The 16,830-nt window shown below is 39.2% G+C and overlaps 1 protein-coding gene across 5 annotated transcripts in view; it reads left to right on the plus strand.

The window, feature by feature from the left end:
• Positions 1 to 23: 23 nt before the first annotated feature.
• UROC1 (urocanate hydratase 1) overlaps positions 24 to 16,830 on the plus strand; it is a 39,346-nt gene continuing 22,539 nt past the window's right edge. For 2 of the 5 annotated variants that reach the window (XM_080606925.1, XM_080606927.1), the window contains exons 1-9: positions 2,845 to 3,151; positions 6,037 to 6,127; positions 7,069 to 7,199; positions 8,266 to 8,359; positions 9,486 to 9,545; positions 12,111 to 12,239; positions 12,921 to 12,982; positions 14,043 to 14,109; positions 14,566 to 14,709. In XM_080606925.1, the coding sequence (XP_080463051.1) occupies positions 3,099 to 3,151; positions 6,037 to 6,127; positions 7,069 to 7,199; positions 8,266 to 8,359; positions 9,486 to 9,545; positions 12,111 to 12,239; positions 12,921 to 12,982; positions 14,043 to 14,109; positions 14,566 to 14,709 (831 nt within the window). In that variant the 5' untranslated portion in view covers positions 2,845 to 3,098. Of the gene's footprint in view, positions 317 to 2,844; positions 3,152 to 6,036; positions 6,128 to 7,068; positions 7,200 to 7,663; positions 7,711 to 8,265; positions 8,360 to 9,485; positions 9,546 to 12,110; positions 12,240 to 12,920; positions 12,983 to 14,042; positions 14,110 to 14,565; positions 14,710 to 16,830 lie in introns of those variants that run through there. The other 3 variants (XM_080606926.1, XM_080606928.1, XM_080606929.1) reach the window with 3 other exon arrangements.

Below are 16,830 nucleotides of genomic sequence, written 5' to 3' on the forward strand. Positions count from 1 at the left end.
GTGCTGCCTGCCCTCTGTGCTCTGCAGGCCTGATTGCAAAAGCCAGAGGACGGGCTGTCCTCTTGGAGATCGCCCCAGAGTGGTGGCACATCTCGATCGCTTAGCATCTTGTTTGCCTTCACCCTTTGTATCCATTCCTTGTGTCTCTCTAATTTGTCTTGCCTTTCCTCCTTGTATTTCTTCAGCAACTATGACCAGCCTGAAGGAAATCTGTCGTGGCCTTCCTCTAAACCCTTTGCCTGAAAACAGAGGTCGGAGGAAAGGAATACCCCATGCACCTGTGAGAACCCCTAATCTCACTGCTCAGGAGAAAAAGGTAACACAGGGTTTCACAAGGCCTCACTTCTCTTCCTTTCAGATAAATGCAGCTTGGAGTGGCAGACCTGATCGCCTCAAATGCTCTTCTGAGTGCCAGCAGATATATTTCCTTGGTGTTATATTTTCAGTAATGGTTAGTGAGACAAAATACTGGAAACCTTTCTGTGTGCTTGCTTTCTCTTTCTCCCCAGGTTGATTGATATGAGGGAAATTTGCCACACAACAGCTTTGTGCATGACTTCAAATGGCTAAACAAGAGGCCTTAGACTTCAATGCTGTCAATCCAGCATTGTTCCTTGGAGATGAAATTATGAATGCTGCTGCAAAAACGCTGCATATGTATGGGAGTGAATACTAACCCCTCAAATACAGTTAACATGAAATGTGTCAAATCAACATCGTGGTACAAGCTATGTATCTGTATGTTTGCGTAGGGATCCAAAGATAAATTAGTTTAACCAGCAGTCTGAAGCATCCTGGCATTTAGACAAGCTTGTAAGGGATTGAGTTAATTATTTGTCTTTAGTTGTGTAATTCTTTTTCTGCCTCTTTTTGTTTAAATAGTCTGTGTACACTCTAAAGTAATCGTTGAATTATTTCATGTTAGAGACAATAATAAAAAAAAAAAAACAGCAGCAGAAATTAATGTTCAAGGGGTGGACATCCTTAGGAATTTTGTGCAGGACGTGATAAGGTTGGTTTCTTAGTTTGAAAGCCTTTGCTTCATCACATGTAACTCTTACAATGTGACTTTCTGGTCAGAATGCAGAAGTTCATTCCCCACTAGCAAGTTACATGCAACTTCCTTGCCCTCGTGGGAGTTCCTCACTGGCATCAGCACGGAAATTCTTTCAAAGTCCACTTCCACAAGCAGAGGAGAGCTCAGCCAAGGGGTAGAAGGAGGAACAGCTGTGAGATATCCAAAGAGGATTTACTTCAATGTCAGGAGCATTCATGGCAGAGGCATCCTGTCTATGCCTGGGACAGCTCAGACAGATGGAAATGTGGCTACTGAGTGTGCGGAAGGAAGCTGTGGTGGTAGTTGTGGAGATAAAGGGGCAGGGAGTGAGCTTCACTGCATGGTAGAACATTGCCAACCATCTCCACTTTATTCCTTTCCCCAGGAGAAGTTTGCTTTATCATGAGAAGTCCACGCTGCAGGAGAGAAGATGGTATCTCACAAAACAATGCCAAACCTTACTCTTTACTTGGGGGAAGATTGGTAATGACAAAGCCCTCACTCCCTATACAGAAACTGGAATTGTTTCCTGCCTCGTTTAAGTGTTCAAGGAGACAGCAGTAGACTGCTTTTCTGGTCCGTCTACTGTCTAACATCCTACCCTCATCTCTCCTTCTTATCTACCACATGTGATAAAAGGTCATGCTGACTGGGTCTTTTATTAGCCTGTTAAAAATTTAAAAGCTTCCTTTCTGATTTATTTTACTCTTAATCCTCCACCTTAAACTCTTAACAGGGTTAGAGGCTCAGATGGTATTTATTTTATATCTGAAAGGCCGAATCTCTTTTTTAAGAGGTGTTTCATGCTGAGAAAAGGTTGTCTGTCTACAAGGTGGTTCTTAAGTCTTGAGACAGGCTTCCAGATTTTGTTGGCAGTGTGTAATGCTGAGCATATTGTGTGGCTTGTCATTATGTATGACACCGCGTTCATTTTCTAATTGAAGTGTTCATGGGAAGCTTTGACAGCAGTGAAGTTAATAATGCTCTGCTAATTATCTCACAGTAAGGATCTGTCCCTCTCTTCATATGCTTTCATTCTGACGTTTCCCTTTTTTACAGTAATAATCTGTAGTAGTGCCATTTTTTTTTAATTTTTTTTGAGGCTTCCTTTTGTGGCTATAACAGAAATCCTATAGGCAAGATTTATAAAGTTCTGCGTGTTTGGGGGCTTGCTCAAAGATATACTATTCCTCCTATCATATCAACTTTAATCTCTTTGGATAAATCAAGCTATTTCTCATAACTGATTTTTGTTTATATGTTTCCTGAGTCCTCTTCCTTCTGCATTCTTTGCCTGATGCCTGTAACATCCACATCCTCTCCCTTTCCCTCCGCAGGAGGAAACTCTGGTTTTCTGTTTCTCAGCATCTGTATCTTCGTGTAAATATGCTGCAAAGCAGATACCCTTAAAATCTTATGTGTATTGCATCCTTTGCAAAACAAGGAAATTGCATGCTTGATATTCATTGACCTTCCAGTAAAGTCAGTGCCATTTGGGAAGAATGTACACTTTTTGGTGTTGCTTAGAATCAGAAAAAAAAATGACATATCTTTTACACGTAGCAGTTCCCTTAACTTTGAGCCAAATCACGTTACAGTTTCTTTCTACCCAGCACCATCACCTTCTAGCTGACTGTATTATCACCTGTGTTTCTGTCACAGGGCCCTGAGGGAATTAACCAGCCTTGATGGCTCTGACCAGCCTCACCTGAGAGCTCCACACACACACACCCTCTGCCCATAGGCTTAGGGGCTCCATTTAAGCTTAATCCTACTTTTGTTGGAGATTTGGCTTATGTTAGAGCTCTGGGGTGTGCCTGTGCCTAGCCAGGGGCCTAACTGATCTGGACCCCAACCTGTAGGATGACTTGACCTTGAGCCTGACTTGTCATTATGGACCTTCCTGGTAATCTCTGAGCTGTATCTCCTTCTGGTAACCATCATCTTGTCCTGACCTGCATTCCTGATTTCACTGAGACCTGCACATTACCATGACCTTGCCTGATGACCTAGACCCCTGTTTGAACCTTGCTGCCACCCCATGGCTGCCCTGCTTGCCTCCCTTGGGCATTATGGGCCTGGTTCTGGGCCACGGTGGGTGAGGTGCCTGTCCTGTTGGCTGTTTTACTCTTCTTGTCTCCCTGTCTCTCAGGAAGCATCTGGTCTTTGCTGCTTTGTGACATCCTGATATAAAAAGCTGAAAACCAAAGCCTGTGAAGTTGCATGGTACCTGAAGTTCCTGCTGAATTTTCTGGAGAAGAAGCAAGACGTTTGTCCTTAATGGCTGCTTTACATGCCTAGAAATTAGGCTGCTTTTGAATGTTTGTATATGGATTGGAAAGGCTAGCCTGTTGTCTTCTGTTTTGGAAAGTCTGGATGATAGAGATCTTGGCATACTTTCCCAGCCAATGGGACATTTATAGCAACTGCTACTCAGAAATTGCCATGCTTACTTCCTAACAGCTGATCTGAGCTGGGGCCTATGAGTGAGAATACATGCAATCACAATCTTGCTTTTGCAATTGTTTAGACAATAATACCACAAATGATTCTAGACCTGGATGTCATCACATAGAAGATTGGGAGGCAAGCAACATCTCCAGTGGGAAAGAGCAGAACTGAGAATGTTTCTCATTTCTTCTCTTCATTCTTCCCTTTCTCTTCAGTAAATGGGGCAAATGCAAATCCTAATTTTTTTTTTCCTTACGATCCTTAAATTGGAAGTCCTGATCAAGATGTTAGAAAAGGAGACTGAATGCCATTCTCAGAGAGGCACTGGCTCTTCAACGAACACCAATGGACCAATAAGCTGGCATACTTGGTTTCTCAAGAGAATCCCATATCAAAAAATCATACAGATAATCAGTTGGAGCAGGATTTCATGGGTTCTTTTGAGTATTTAGCTGACGTTAAGAGTCACTGAATCTTGACTAAATGGCAGCAAGATCTTGGTTTGCTGTGTAAATGCCAATGAGAATCAAAAAAGGACCCTCCATTAATGACTAGAGCTTATGAACAAAAATTAAATGTTAGCTCTGCCGGGTAGATCTAAGAGCAAGATTCTCCATCAAATGTTTGCATTGCACTTAGCTGAACTGAATCAGTAACTCAAAAAATTCACAGTAGGTTTTTAAAAGCAATGTATCAGTTTCAGAAGTATAAGTGTTTTTTTAATATATTTTTCCAGATATAAGTGATCTCAAACATGTTTTCTCAGAGGTGCTGAGCAGATAAGTGCAGCTCATGCTGCTGTCTGAGGAAACTATGAACAGGAACACCTAAATATCAAATGCATGCTTTCTAACATCAGGGTGGAATGTGTCAGTTATGGGTAAAATTAATTTTACTTAAAGCTCAAAATAATATTTTTTATGGTGTTTTATTAAAACTTAAGGAATAATGGCCTTGTATGGAATTTCCATGAAAGCCTGATGATCAGTCTATTTAAATTTGTTCCTTAAATACCCTTCTCAGGTTATCCAGTTTATGACTCAATCATGAATATGCAAAATTCTCCCTGATGCACATGGCAATTGCTTTTTCATGAAGCAGTCAGGCTCCATCTAAGCAATTTTAAGGGACCCAGCACTGCTATTGAGAGACTGCTTCAGAATTCGTTATTTAAATTCCTTGAATTTCAAGACTACATTTCTTCACGGCTAATTTACAGCTATTTATTCTTCTCCCAGCATTTCCCTGAAGCTCCTTCCTGCTTTGACACTTATCCAGCAGTAAGACAGCAATCAAATGTCAGCTTTGTTCTGTTAAGATAAACAAGCCACAGTCCTAGTCTTCTTTTATAAGATAGCTCTCTATTGTCTGTGCAACCCAGGAGCCCTTCTCACCCTTCATGTAACATTGAAGTTCATGTTTCATTAATGTTTGCATCATCAAAATTCAGGCTTCTGCTAACATGGAACACTAACAGTACGGGGGCTCAGTCGAAGTGAATTTATTTGAAAATCCAAACAGATTTTGCATTCTTATATTTTTAGAGAAAAGAAAAATATTTGCCCATCAGTTTCATTACAATACAAATAGTATATTGATCAAGATGATCCTTGCCAGAATGGAAGTAAAACACTTTCATCCTGATAGTTCTCTGTAACCAAAATGCCAAATGCAGCAACTTTTTTTTTTTAAACTTCTGGGGGAAAAAAAAGAATCAGTGTTTTCCTCTTGTAGAGCTTGATTTTGTTGTTGCAAGGGGTACAGCTGATTTCATTCTCACTGTAGGAATTTCTTAGAGCTAGAGCCCCTGTGATGGCTGCTTGCCTCTGAGATACTGACTTTGAAAATCCCCTCGTATTTTGTCACAGTGTGTATATAGCTGGGATTTTTGTGTTTAATAGCCTGCTTTTGAAAAAAAAAAAAAAACTGCTTATCTAGCTGGAGAATAAGGCAGTATATGAAGGTGGAATTTGTGTTTGCTTGTCTTAAGTGGGTTTTACCCCTTGTCATTCTCTGTGTAGAATAGCCAGGCCCATTTGCAGGCTTAGTGTTGCTGGTCTGAAAGGGTCTGACCTGTGTTCCTGTTCAGTAGCAAGTACACCAACAGGAATGTCTCGTAGTATGGGGTGTTTGTAGATTCAGGGCATTGTACTTCGTCTGCTCTAAGGTATGTGAGACCAATGTGATGAAGAGACTGGAGAACTCTAGCCATAAGAGATAGAGTATACTCATGTTAAATGAGGAGGTCTGTCACTGAGCTGAGAAGACGGCTTTGTAGAGCTTTTCAGATTTCGTACTACCATGTTTTATCTTCCCGGAAGAATAAGGAGAGTAAAGTTACCTAGGCTGCATGGCTCTATGCGCCTTTGTTCTAGATACCTATTTTCTGTACTATGTGCAACCCCTTCACTTCTTCCAGTAAATACTTCCATAACTCTTTGATCTTCCAACAGCAGGTTTTACAAACGTGAATTATCCTTGCTATAGTCAGCAGTCTCCAAAACTGGGCTTTCCTGGTCGTTTTGTAGGCTGTTATCAGATCAGGAAGCAACTTTGATCCCTTCCTATCCTTTCCAAAACTCCTTAAAAATCATCCTAATGAAGATGTGGAAATTCCATGTGAGTTGTGAATCTCTTCAGTTAAGAGTCATTTGGAGAGTGTTTTCATTTATTGGGGAACTTATAAGAGCTTCTAGCATCTTTGCATGAAATTGGCTTTTTAAAGATTACAAAGTCTTTATTCTCATTATGGTTTTAATCAAGTGGAACATGGAATACAGAGACATGACTTAACTAACAGACTGTTACTAAAGATGGTGATTTATTTATGATTTCTTTCATCCGAAAGGACACACTGTACTTTGCAAAATATGGGTAATGTCTTTGAAGGCCATAGGGACTATAAGCCACTTAGTATCATCTGCAGAATTTAATTCAATGCCTACTAATCACTTTAGCTAATTTAGAAGTGATATGCGTAGCTTCAATAAAATAATGTAAACCACCACCCTCTGCAATATATTAGTATGCTAAATGTAGTGAATCTTTAATAAAACTTAGGCCAAGAACATCTTCATCTGTTAAGTCTCATAATTCAAGGCTAAGGTTCCTTTCTTGAATACAAAGTATAGTAAGGTCTTCAGTGTCTCTAAGAGTTCAGGATCTCAGGATAAGGATTTCTGGACAATGTTTTTCTTGGTAGTTCAGTGCCCCCTAGCACTGTAGGAAGGGATTCATCTGTGTCAAGTGTCTGTAGGATTGAACGCCACATAACAAATCTTTGAGGTCTTTCCATAAAGATTTGGGGGGTGGGAGGGAAGGGGAAAGTTATATATGTACAGCAAATGAATTTACAAGGAAAGACACAGATGGAAATATTTCAATGGGAAAGCGGGAATGGAAGCTCCCCTGGTGTGAGGTTGGCCTTTTAAATTAAATCATCTTTGTGAGAGCTGGGGCATGTTTCCAGCTGATAAAATTCAGGGCCACCCGCTTACCTCCACATCTCTTTTACCTCAGTTATTTTGTCTTTTTTTTTTTCTCTTTTTTTTCCCTGGCAGCTTGCTTTGCGTAACGCCTTGCGTTATTTCCCACCTGAAATACAAAAGAAGTTGGTGCTGGAATTTGCTGAAGAACTCAGGCTCTATGGACATATCTACATGTACAGATTCTTTCCAGATATTGAGATGAGGTAAGAACTGAGGGGTTCACACTGCATTTGGCTACCATTTGCTTACCAGCTTTCACCTGTGGAACTGACTTTAAATAGTGACTGCACTGTGGATGGCATTGGGACCTGCTGTGAGAGGCTGGTTATTTTCCAGTCTTCCTGGGCTTAAAAGAGAGGCAGTGCATTTTTTTTTCCTTCCTTGGAACCTGTAGCTGACCCTGGTTTTTAATATGCTGTGCCTGTTGATCTTGGAGCATCGCTTCATTATAGGGCTGATGGGGCTAATGTTTGTGAAGCAGAACAGTTTTGGAGAGGGCTGCCAGGGGCTAGCTGCTTTTTTTAGACTGATTGATTCCTTTTTGTATCCAGCAGGGGTCTGGTTAATGTCTGTACATAAATCTGAATAAAGCAAGCAACTAGAAAGCACTCTAATTTCCACAGACATACATATTTCTATGCTGTCCATACTAGGCTGGGGTCAGCTCTTGCAGAAATCAGCTATGGGGACAACAACTGGAAGAGAGTCTGAAAGGTATTGCAGAGCTGGACTGCATATTTCTCCTAACTAGTTAAGTGTTTGAGAGCTTCTTTGGAACCGAATTTCAAGTTGGGCATTTTTTCTTAGATAGGATCTTAAATAACAAGGGCTGATGAGCCTGAAGACAATTTCTCCCATTGCTCTTTTCCTTGGTATTGCAGGACTGAGCTGCTTTACCTGGTAATTGGGTTACAGAGGCCAGTGCAAGTGTGACCCAAAAAATTCTCATAGAAAAGCAATGTGAGCTTGTGGCTACCATATTTATAACCTGTTGTGATTACATTCAGCTTATCATTTGCTGAATCAGTTAATCTTTTTTTTTTTCTTTGCTTAGTTCTGATAGAAGTTGAAACCTGGTTTTCCTGTTAATGTACATGTCATATCAGATCTGCACTTTCTCCTTCATTTTTTTAATCCCTTCTGAGTAAAAACCTGTAACTCAAAGGAATGTGTTGGCATGCAGGAATATTTCTGTGGTGTGTTTTGTTGTTGTTGTTACCCTTATGAGTCCCTTGTGTGACTCCTGAAGTCTGATGAATACCATTTCAGAGCATACCCCATCAAAGACTATCCTTGCAAGACCAAGTCAGCTGCTGCCATTATGCTGATGATCATGAATAATCTGGATCCCTCAGTGGCTCAGGTAAGCTATGGTGATAATAAAGGAAGCTGGATGCATAGAACAGAAACAAATCTGCAAGTTCCTTCCTGCTCACATAAAAATTGGAGGATTTAAGCATATAGGTGAAATTAATCCTTGTGCAAATGATGTTCCTTCAATGGATTGAATAGGATTTCAGTTTTTGAGAAGCCTTTTGCTGATTCAGTGCCCCAAGGTACGTGACAGTCCCTGTACATGTGGAGCTGGCTGCTGTGTTAGCTAAGCAGGCCAATTTTAGTAGTGCTAAGGCAGTCTCTTTACAGAGTGATGTGCTAGAATGATCATTTCTGTGAGGCTAACCTTGCAATAGAGTAAAGGTGATTCTACCCCTTTTCCTGTGGTTGTTTTGGTACCTTGAGATTTGGGTCTTACTTGCTAAGTTCTTTAGTTTTGTGCTGTGCATTGTTCTTCATTCTGCACATGGGGTTCTGGTCCTATTTTAGACCTCTGAGGACTCCTGCAGCACTAACAAGGCTCACTCCATCTCCCACTATATACAGGAGCTTGGTTTCTATCTGTGAGATAGGCAGAGTTCAGCTCTAAGTACACTGCTTCTACAACATATGTTGAAAAATTAGTGTTGATATTTCCTGTAGCTTGGCAAGCTCAGCCCCCAAGGACACATTTACTAGAGGGTTACAGGACGAAGTCCCTCTTTACAAGCACTATCCAGTGTAATGCATCTGTTCTACAAATGGCAGGGGAGAGGCCGTTCAGCAATGCCCTGCTGGTCTTAGACTCTTCCAGCTGTAAAATCTAGTGAAAACCAAACTGTAAGCTCACTCAGGGTCAGTTTAAGGGAGTTTACTCATGTGTATGTTTGTTGTAGAACCTGCAATCCAGGAATTACTTTCTAGCATTCTGTATCACCAAAATGTCATTGTAACAATAACAAATGCTTACTTTGAAAAAGAATTTTAATGATTTTTTTTTTTTGCTTAACCTATAACTTTTTGGATGGTATTCTCTGTTTTTAATAGTGTCGGTGCAATAAGCTGTAAGCTATAGAAAGAATACATTATTGAGATTTTTAAAAAAATACCTTGGAGATAATGTGAAACATTTCAGAAAAATAATTGTGTTATTATTGTTAAATTGTCTTTCTCAGTTTCCCCAGGAGCTTGTCACTTATGGAGGAAATGGGCAGGTCTTCAGCAACTGGGCACAGGTAGGACACGGCTGGCTTTGCAGCTTCTTTCATGAAACCCATTTCAATGTCCCCCAGGCACATTCTGCTTAGGCAGAATTTGTGATAATTCTTGGCAGTCATTGTCTCACAGTACTCCAAAACATCCTGTCTGGATAGAGGAATGCCCAGTTATGAACTGCATAGATGGAGAGAGCTTTATTTAGTAAGGAGAGCACAGACAGCCCAATAAAAATACTGTATTTTAAACATATCAAGCTCTGTAAGATGATGTAAAAGTTCTCTGTCTTTCTCTGGTGCATGTGTATGTGCCTGTACTTTGCACAGATAGTTTTAGAGGCAAAATAAATTCTAGGAAACAACATATAACTTCTGCTTGCCTGTTTGTGGTACTTTTGCACAATATATAGTGGAATAAAAAAAGAAAACAATATGGCTTTAAGAAAATGTAGTCCTTAGCTTTTTCCAGTAAAATCAGATGAGCTGAAAATATTTACATGCTAGCTGGTCAGGTCATAGTGCACTTTATTTTCAGGCCTAACTCTGAACTTCTGATAGTAATGTCAGGTGGGTAAAGTCTTGTCTGAAATCTGAACTGGGATGTTTAAGGTATAATTGTCTATCCGAAAGTGGCACTAAATACACTTGCTTTAATCCAACAACCGCAAAATGCATGTGAAAAACATTTTGAGGTATTTGTGGCTTTACCTAAATCCGGCTTCATGTTTATTAAAAATTCCAAGCAAAACTAACCTGTAAATGACGTTCCTCACTAAGGAAAAAAGAAATGGATTCCTCACTGTAGCACAGAACTGAGAGACCTGGTCTCTCTTCTTTGTGGTTTTCATCTGTAGCTAAGAAAAAAAAACATGCTTCAGTTTCTGAATCTGGTAAATGGGAGTTTAATGGAAATCTTAGCTGTTGAGGTAAAACTGTTCTGACTTTTTTTACAATAAAGGTACTATGGCAATGCACACCATTTCTTTATTCCGTGTTAATTCATAAATGTCAGTCATGCCAGTTAACACGTTGCATGAAAGTTTTACAGCATTTCTCACGTGTCCAGTGCCAGCAGTTCATATAGTGGCATTGCCTGGGCTGACACCCCAAAGGCAGATGTTGGGCTGCAAGGTGAAGTAGAAGCACTGCCAAAGACAGAAATACTTTCTCTTCTCTTGTTCTCATCCAGGTTAGAGCTATGACCTGCAGTTGTTTCACAGCAGAGCAAACAAAACTTTTCTGTTTTTGCTTGCTTAGAGTAGCAATCACATGAATGATTCAATTATGATGGAACATTTTGTCCTCTGAGGCTTGAAAACAACATCCTTTTTGAAAATCTGTCATTGCAAAATTCCTAGGGAAAAGGCTGAGTTTGGTTTATATCATCCACACAGGCTGGTGCTTTCTTTTGAATGACTTTTAAAGAGAAAAACATGACCAGAAGTAAATTTCCCCTTACTAAGTTGTCTGCAAGCTTGCAGGCTAGGAAATACAGACTCCATCTTCCTTTTCCTTCCTACTTACTAGTTGTATCTTTCAGTCAATGCAGAAAAATCTAAGTACCTCACAGCTTCTGGTTTTGTTGCAAGTTTTTCCCAGCCTGCTAAAGTTTTCACAGCCTGTTACTTGTTCTGTACTGGAACAAGTTCAAAACTTTTCATGAAACAAACAAAATGAAAAAGCAAACAAAAAAACACAAGTAATTCTTTCCTGACCAACTTAACTTGCTAAACCCATCTTAGAAATTATCTGGGTTAGAAGGGACTAGCTTCAAATCTGTACCCCTTTAATATGGGTGAAAGGCAGCCACAGAAGTTAAATGTGTTAACAGCAGTTAACAGCTGCTCTTCTTGGACCTGGTTGTCTCATGCTAAAATTCCCATGGAATATAATGGGCTTTGTAGTAGATGATGACGGATGTGAGTTAAATTTATAAAAGTTTAGATGGTCAAGTCTACTTTTTGGCACAGATCAAAAGTAACTATTGAATTATGCAGTTAGATTTGAGATGCATTTATTTACAGATTCCGGGGTGTCTCAAGGGTTCTCTTCATTGTCCATAGTGAAAGCTATTTTTTGAGAAGTTATTTCATTAAGTGCATACTGTAATGATGATCTCTTGAAATGATGACAAGCACCAGAAGATGTTGAATTAACCATATCAGGTTAGGATCAACATTATACATGGGTGTTTTGATCTCTTTTTTAGTGAAAATTTCACAGCTTGCTTTTGGAAAGATTGCCAGAAAATTGCTAGGTCCAAATGGTTAACCTCAAGATAAAATTAGAATGGCTTTAAAAATGATGCACTGAAAAGCTAGCAAAGCATTTCTGGGGTTTGTACTGGAGAAATTACTCTGGAACTTATTCAGACCTTTGCTAGTTGATTTATGTTTCCTGCTGAGCGGTGTCTCTTAATGGACTTTATTAAAAGCAAGAATGTGTTGAGAGCTCTGGCCGTTATTCTGTACATGAATACACCTCATTATCTCTGTAGCTGCCTTCATACTCAGTTTAGCAGCTTCATGAAGAAACATAATGCAAGATAGAAACAGATTCCCTCACTTTCCTTGCTTTCCCTTTCAGTTCTGGTTGGTAATGCAGTATTTGTCAGAGATGACTGAAGAGCAAACATTAGTAATGTACAGTGGACATCCTCTGGGACTCTTTCCCAGCCATCGATACGCTCCTCGGTTAATCATTACTAATGGCATGGTAGGTGTTAACATCTTGTTTTCTTTCCTTTTTTTCTCCTCTTTGGTTTATTTTTCATGTCTCTGCTGAATTAGACATTATTTGTGCTACCTGAACTTACAATATAGCACACCAAAAATCTGGGGTCTAAATTCTGCAGCATTTATTCCAGTACAGTCACTCTCAACTCAAGTGGGCTGATCCGCAGTGATGGAGGGAACAATTCTTACCTTGTCAGAGGATTTATGTTCTGGCTCAGCCTGAGCTATACATGTTCTTGACCAAAACAATTAATCTAGGCTCATTTTGGAAGACATGAAAGCCCTCAACAGTCAAACAGATGACCTGCATCAAATGCTCAGATACCTGGACTGCTTTGCTCAGAAGGCGAGCTAGACAAATGGGCCTGCTGGTCCATTGCCTGTTGTCTTGACCTATTCAATATTCATCTCTCTGTAGGCTAGTTTTGTGGCTAGACAACTGTGTTCTTTAAGACTTGTATGAAAGTCATGCTGATGGAAAGACCAGACATCTTTTTTTTTTGTATAATACTAGAATGCACGGAATAAAACCCCTGAATTACTACTCCTGTTTTTCATCTTTTTTTGTGTGTGTTTGACCACAGAAAATTCAGGTGGTGAAAAAGATCTGCTTAAATCTTTAATTTGCTTATCTGGATTTTCTTTTTGATTGTTTTCCTAGGTTATTCCCAACTATTCTACCAGAGATGAATATGAGAAGATGTTTGCTTTGGGAGTAACAATGTAAGAAGATACTATTAAAATATATAAAACATTTATCTAAAATTTAACTCAGACATTGAGCAGTGGCTGGTTAAAATTTCCAATGCAGGTGGATTTCAACTGTACTGCATAAAGTCCTGATGCTGCAAAGCGTTAATGTACACTTAAGTGCAATTGCTTAGGAGTTTGAGTTATGTTCAGCCACATATATAAGGTTGTCATTGAGGTCTGCTAGGAATTAGTATTAGGTTTATGTGTAAGACTTGGCTGAATTACAGCCTGAAGCCATAATCATAACCTAATTATAGCCTGGGCTAGTTACACTTGGCAGTGGTTGTTTTGCAATCTTCGAAAAACCAATTAACCAAACAAACAAAAAAAAGCATAAGTTATGAAGTTTTCCTTTAATTCTACACTAAGAAAAAGCTTTGAAGTAGAAAGCTATTTTTTTTAATATACTTGACATGCTTATTTACCCTTTTTTTGAATGCTCATCTAGTTGATGAGCACAGGGTTGTTATTCTGCTGTGTACGATGGAGAGAATCAATTTAAGCTATGAGAGAGCTGGGTGTGTATAGACCAGAATGCTGGAGGAAAGGAAGGGAATGAGCAGAGTATGTTCACTGCCGCTTTCTCAGGGATTTTGTAGGAATGTGGACAATGATTTTAGGGTTACAACCTCAAAACCAATTGTGACTTAAAAGTGGGAGTGCCACTAAAATCCAGTGGTATAGGCCCAAATGGGAAAAGGAGTCTTTTTGTTTCTTAGTTGCTATGCTAAAAGACAAAAATTAAATTTAAACTCAATTCTTTTGTTCTACACATTTTGGAACTCAGTAATTTAAAGAGTTAAATGATCTTCTGAAAGCCTGTTTGTGCATTGCAAATGAGGAAGGTCAATTAAGTTAGGAATTTAATAATGCCAGGTCTTTAACAGCAAAAAGAAACACAGGAGAATGACTTTTCTTTCTTTGCTTTATTTGTTTTGTTTTTGTTATGCTAGAAATATATGTAGATGTATACAGCCCTCCTTCCAGCCTGAGTAACTTGTGGTATCATTGTTTTCATTGATATTGCCAGGTACGGCCAGATGACTGCAGGAAGCTACTGCTACATTGGACCTCAGGGAATAGTCCATGGGACTGTGGTAAGAAATTGAGGAAAGATTTATTTGTTGATAGCTGTTGGAGGAGGGTGTCCCCTGCAGTGCCTGGTGACTGGAGCGGCATGGACTGCTGTGAGAGGATGTTCTGATTACCAAAGAAATTCTCATTGCCTGCTCCTTAAAAAGTTAGTGTCATTCTACTCAGTCCATGACATCTTAAGCAGAAAGCAGACCTGAAGGAATCTGTTTCAAGGTCTCAATCTGAGATCACATCTAGCTACAGTAAATGAAGTATGAATTGACCAAAAGGAACAGAATGTCAGTTGGATGTAGGAAATAAGTGCTTGTGAGTCCCTTTAACAGTCCTGCTTGCAAACAGCCATGTGTTATAGGTATCTGTGGAAATTAATTGGGGAAAATATGTTTTTTTTTTTCATTAAATTTTGGTGTCTCTAGAAGAAATACCTCCTGATAATTTCTATTTTGTGCTGTGTGTAGCTCACAGTGCTGAATGCAGGCCGTCGCTACTTGAAGGCAGAAGACCTATCTGGAAAGGTGTTTGTTACTTCTGGTCTTGGAGGGATGAGTGGGGCTCAAGCAAAGGCTGCAGTCATTGCTGGGTGTGTGGGGATCATTGCAGAGGTGAGAGCAATTCTTTTGTTGTCTTCTTGTCTTCATGTGCTGATTTAGAAGTCTCATTCTCCTGATCAGATGTGTTCCTCAAACAACCCTGTCAGGCAAAACTCAAAAAAAGATACTGCCTTCCAAGCTCTGTATGTCTTTCCATTGCTGAGCATTTTTCACTGCTATTGCACCCTCTATCTGTTTGCCCACTGGGTTGTGCTGTAAAGATATGAACTGTTACTTCTTATAGTTGCTTCACAAATAATGCAGAACAATTCTGTTAGATAAGCCATACTCAGCACTTGAACTATTGTCATTACATGTGTGAAAGGATATAACTTCCGCAGGCAATTCCCATGGGAACTATATCCTCTTTATGCCAAAAAGTCTATTAGGTTAAAAAAGTATTAGTTATATTATGATTAACCTTTAATTTCTCTAACACCCTTATCAGTTGCAGTGAAAATACCTGTTAAAAATGGTGGTATGATTCAGTCATCCAGGTTGGGACTAACAAATTTGCTTAGTGTTGCCATTCTCTGAAGTCAATGAGATTTTGTAAAACTGGGAAACTTAAAGTTGGCTTTGGTGTGAAAACGGTGAGGGTAATTACAAGCACTGATGAGAATTTCAGTTGTAGGCTATCTTGGTAGACAACAAAGGTAAGTTCTGCTTAGAGAAAATGCTGTTGGGGAGAAGTTCTGTGTTATCATTTTCACTGTTCCCTGAAGTTCACCCACAGCTTATATTGTTTTGTAGAGTCTTCCATCCTGATGTAATATTTCTGTTGCAAATATGTTAAAATAACCCAGCTGTTTCCTCCCATAAACAAAGAGAATCTAATAATGATCTGTGATTCAAAGATTGCTAATGTTCGAGTGATTAGAATAGTGTATGGTAGGATCCACTGGATACATAGATATCTCTAAGTATCCTATATCTGATGCTGAACCTGAACAAGGTCTTGATAAGTATTCATATGTATAGTTTTCAAGTAAAATAGATTTTTATATAAAGAAAGTAACGTAACTCCTAATACTTGCATTTTTCAGCTATTATGCTTATCACAGAATTCTGTTCTAACAAATCAGAAGAATGGACTATAAAATCATTGCAACAGTTTTTAACTGAAAATGTTGCTCTGCAATTCTGTGAAAATGGTAGTGAATTTCTTTAATGATAGCGACTATTGGGAAGTAATAAACCCTTCCATGCATTTCCTTCTTCATGACAACCTTTGAATTCAGTACACTGGGGAAACATTCTTAACAGATATAAGAGCTGACCAAAATGCATTGAGCTCTTTGATTGGTAGGTAATCAGCTCTTGCTACTGCTCCAGAGGAAGAAAGATTTTGAGAAAACAACTTCAGAGCAGACTAGAGTGGGAGTTTAGCTTTCTCAGCCAAAGTAGCTTATAAAAAGAATTAGCTGGCAGACCTCTGCTATGGACATGCCACTTGCTGCAATCAAAAGGGTAAGAATATTGCAATCTAACCTGTAATAATTGTAAGTTCAAAACGTAATGGGTCAGACTGCTTACGTGGCATGCAAAAAATCTGTCCCACTCTGGCTAGCAGAAGTCTTACTCATGGAAAGTTAGGATTTCATCTATTTTGTAATGATGGTGCAAAAATATTTTTTTAGCACAACGTGAATTTTGCGTGTGTTTGAGATCTCATCAGGTAGTCCATGAAGATCAAATTTACTATTGAATAAATTATTATTGAATAAATTATCTTGTTCAGACTTTGACTCTGTCATCATGAACTTTCAAATGCTAGAATACAAAAGGAGAGATTTCAGTGAATGCTATTCAAAGCAGTCCTTTGTCCTTTTCATCTCCACGGCTGCAGATGATTTTGTTCAGGAGACTGAATATCGCCTGGTTTTTATCTCCTGTGAGATGATCCTTGTCGGAAATGAGTCGCAGGAGCACATGTGGATAGCTATATATATGTACATATTATTTATTTAAGGAACTATTTATGCAAATGGCATTGATGAATTGTGCAAGAGATGTCATTTTGTCAGCCAGGGCTTCCGAAGCTCAGACAGAAGGGATTAATGGTGCAAGTCTTTTACCTCTTCTGTTTGACATGAAGCAGATTGTAATTTTATGAAATAGCTGTGTGGAGGG

This window comes from Anser brachyrhynchus, assembly GCF_964034855.1.
Source record: "Anser brachyrhynchus genome assembly, chromosome: 10".
Lineage (NCBI taxonomy): Eukaryota > Metazoa > Chordata > Aves > Anseriformes > Anatidae > Anser > Anser brachyrhynchus.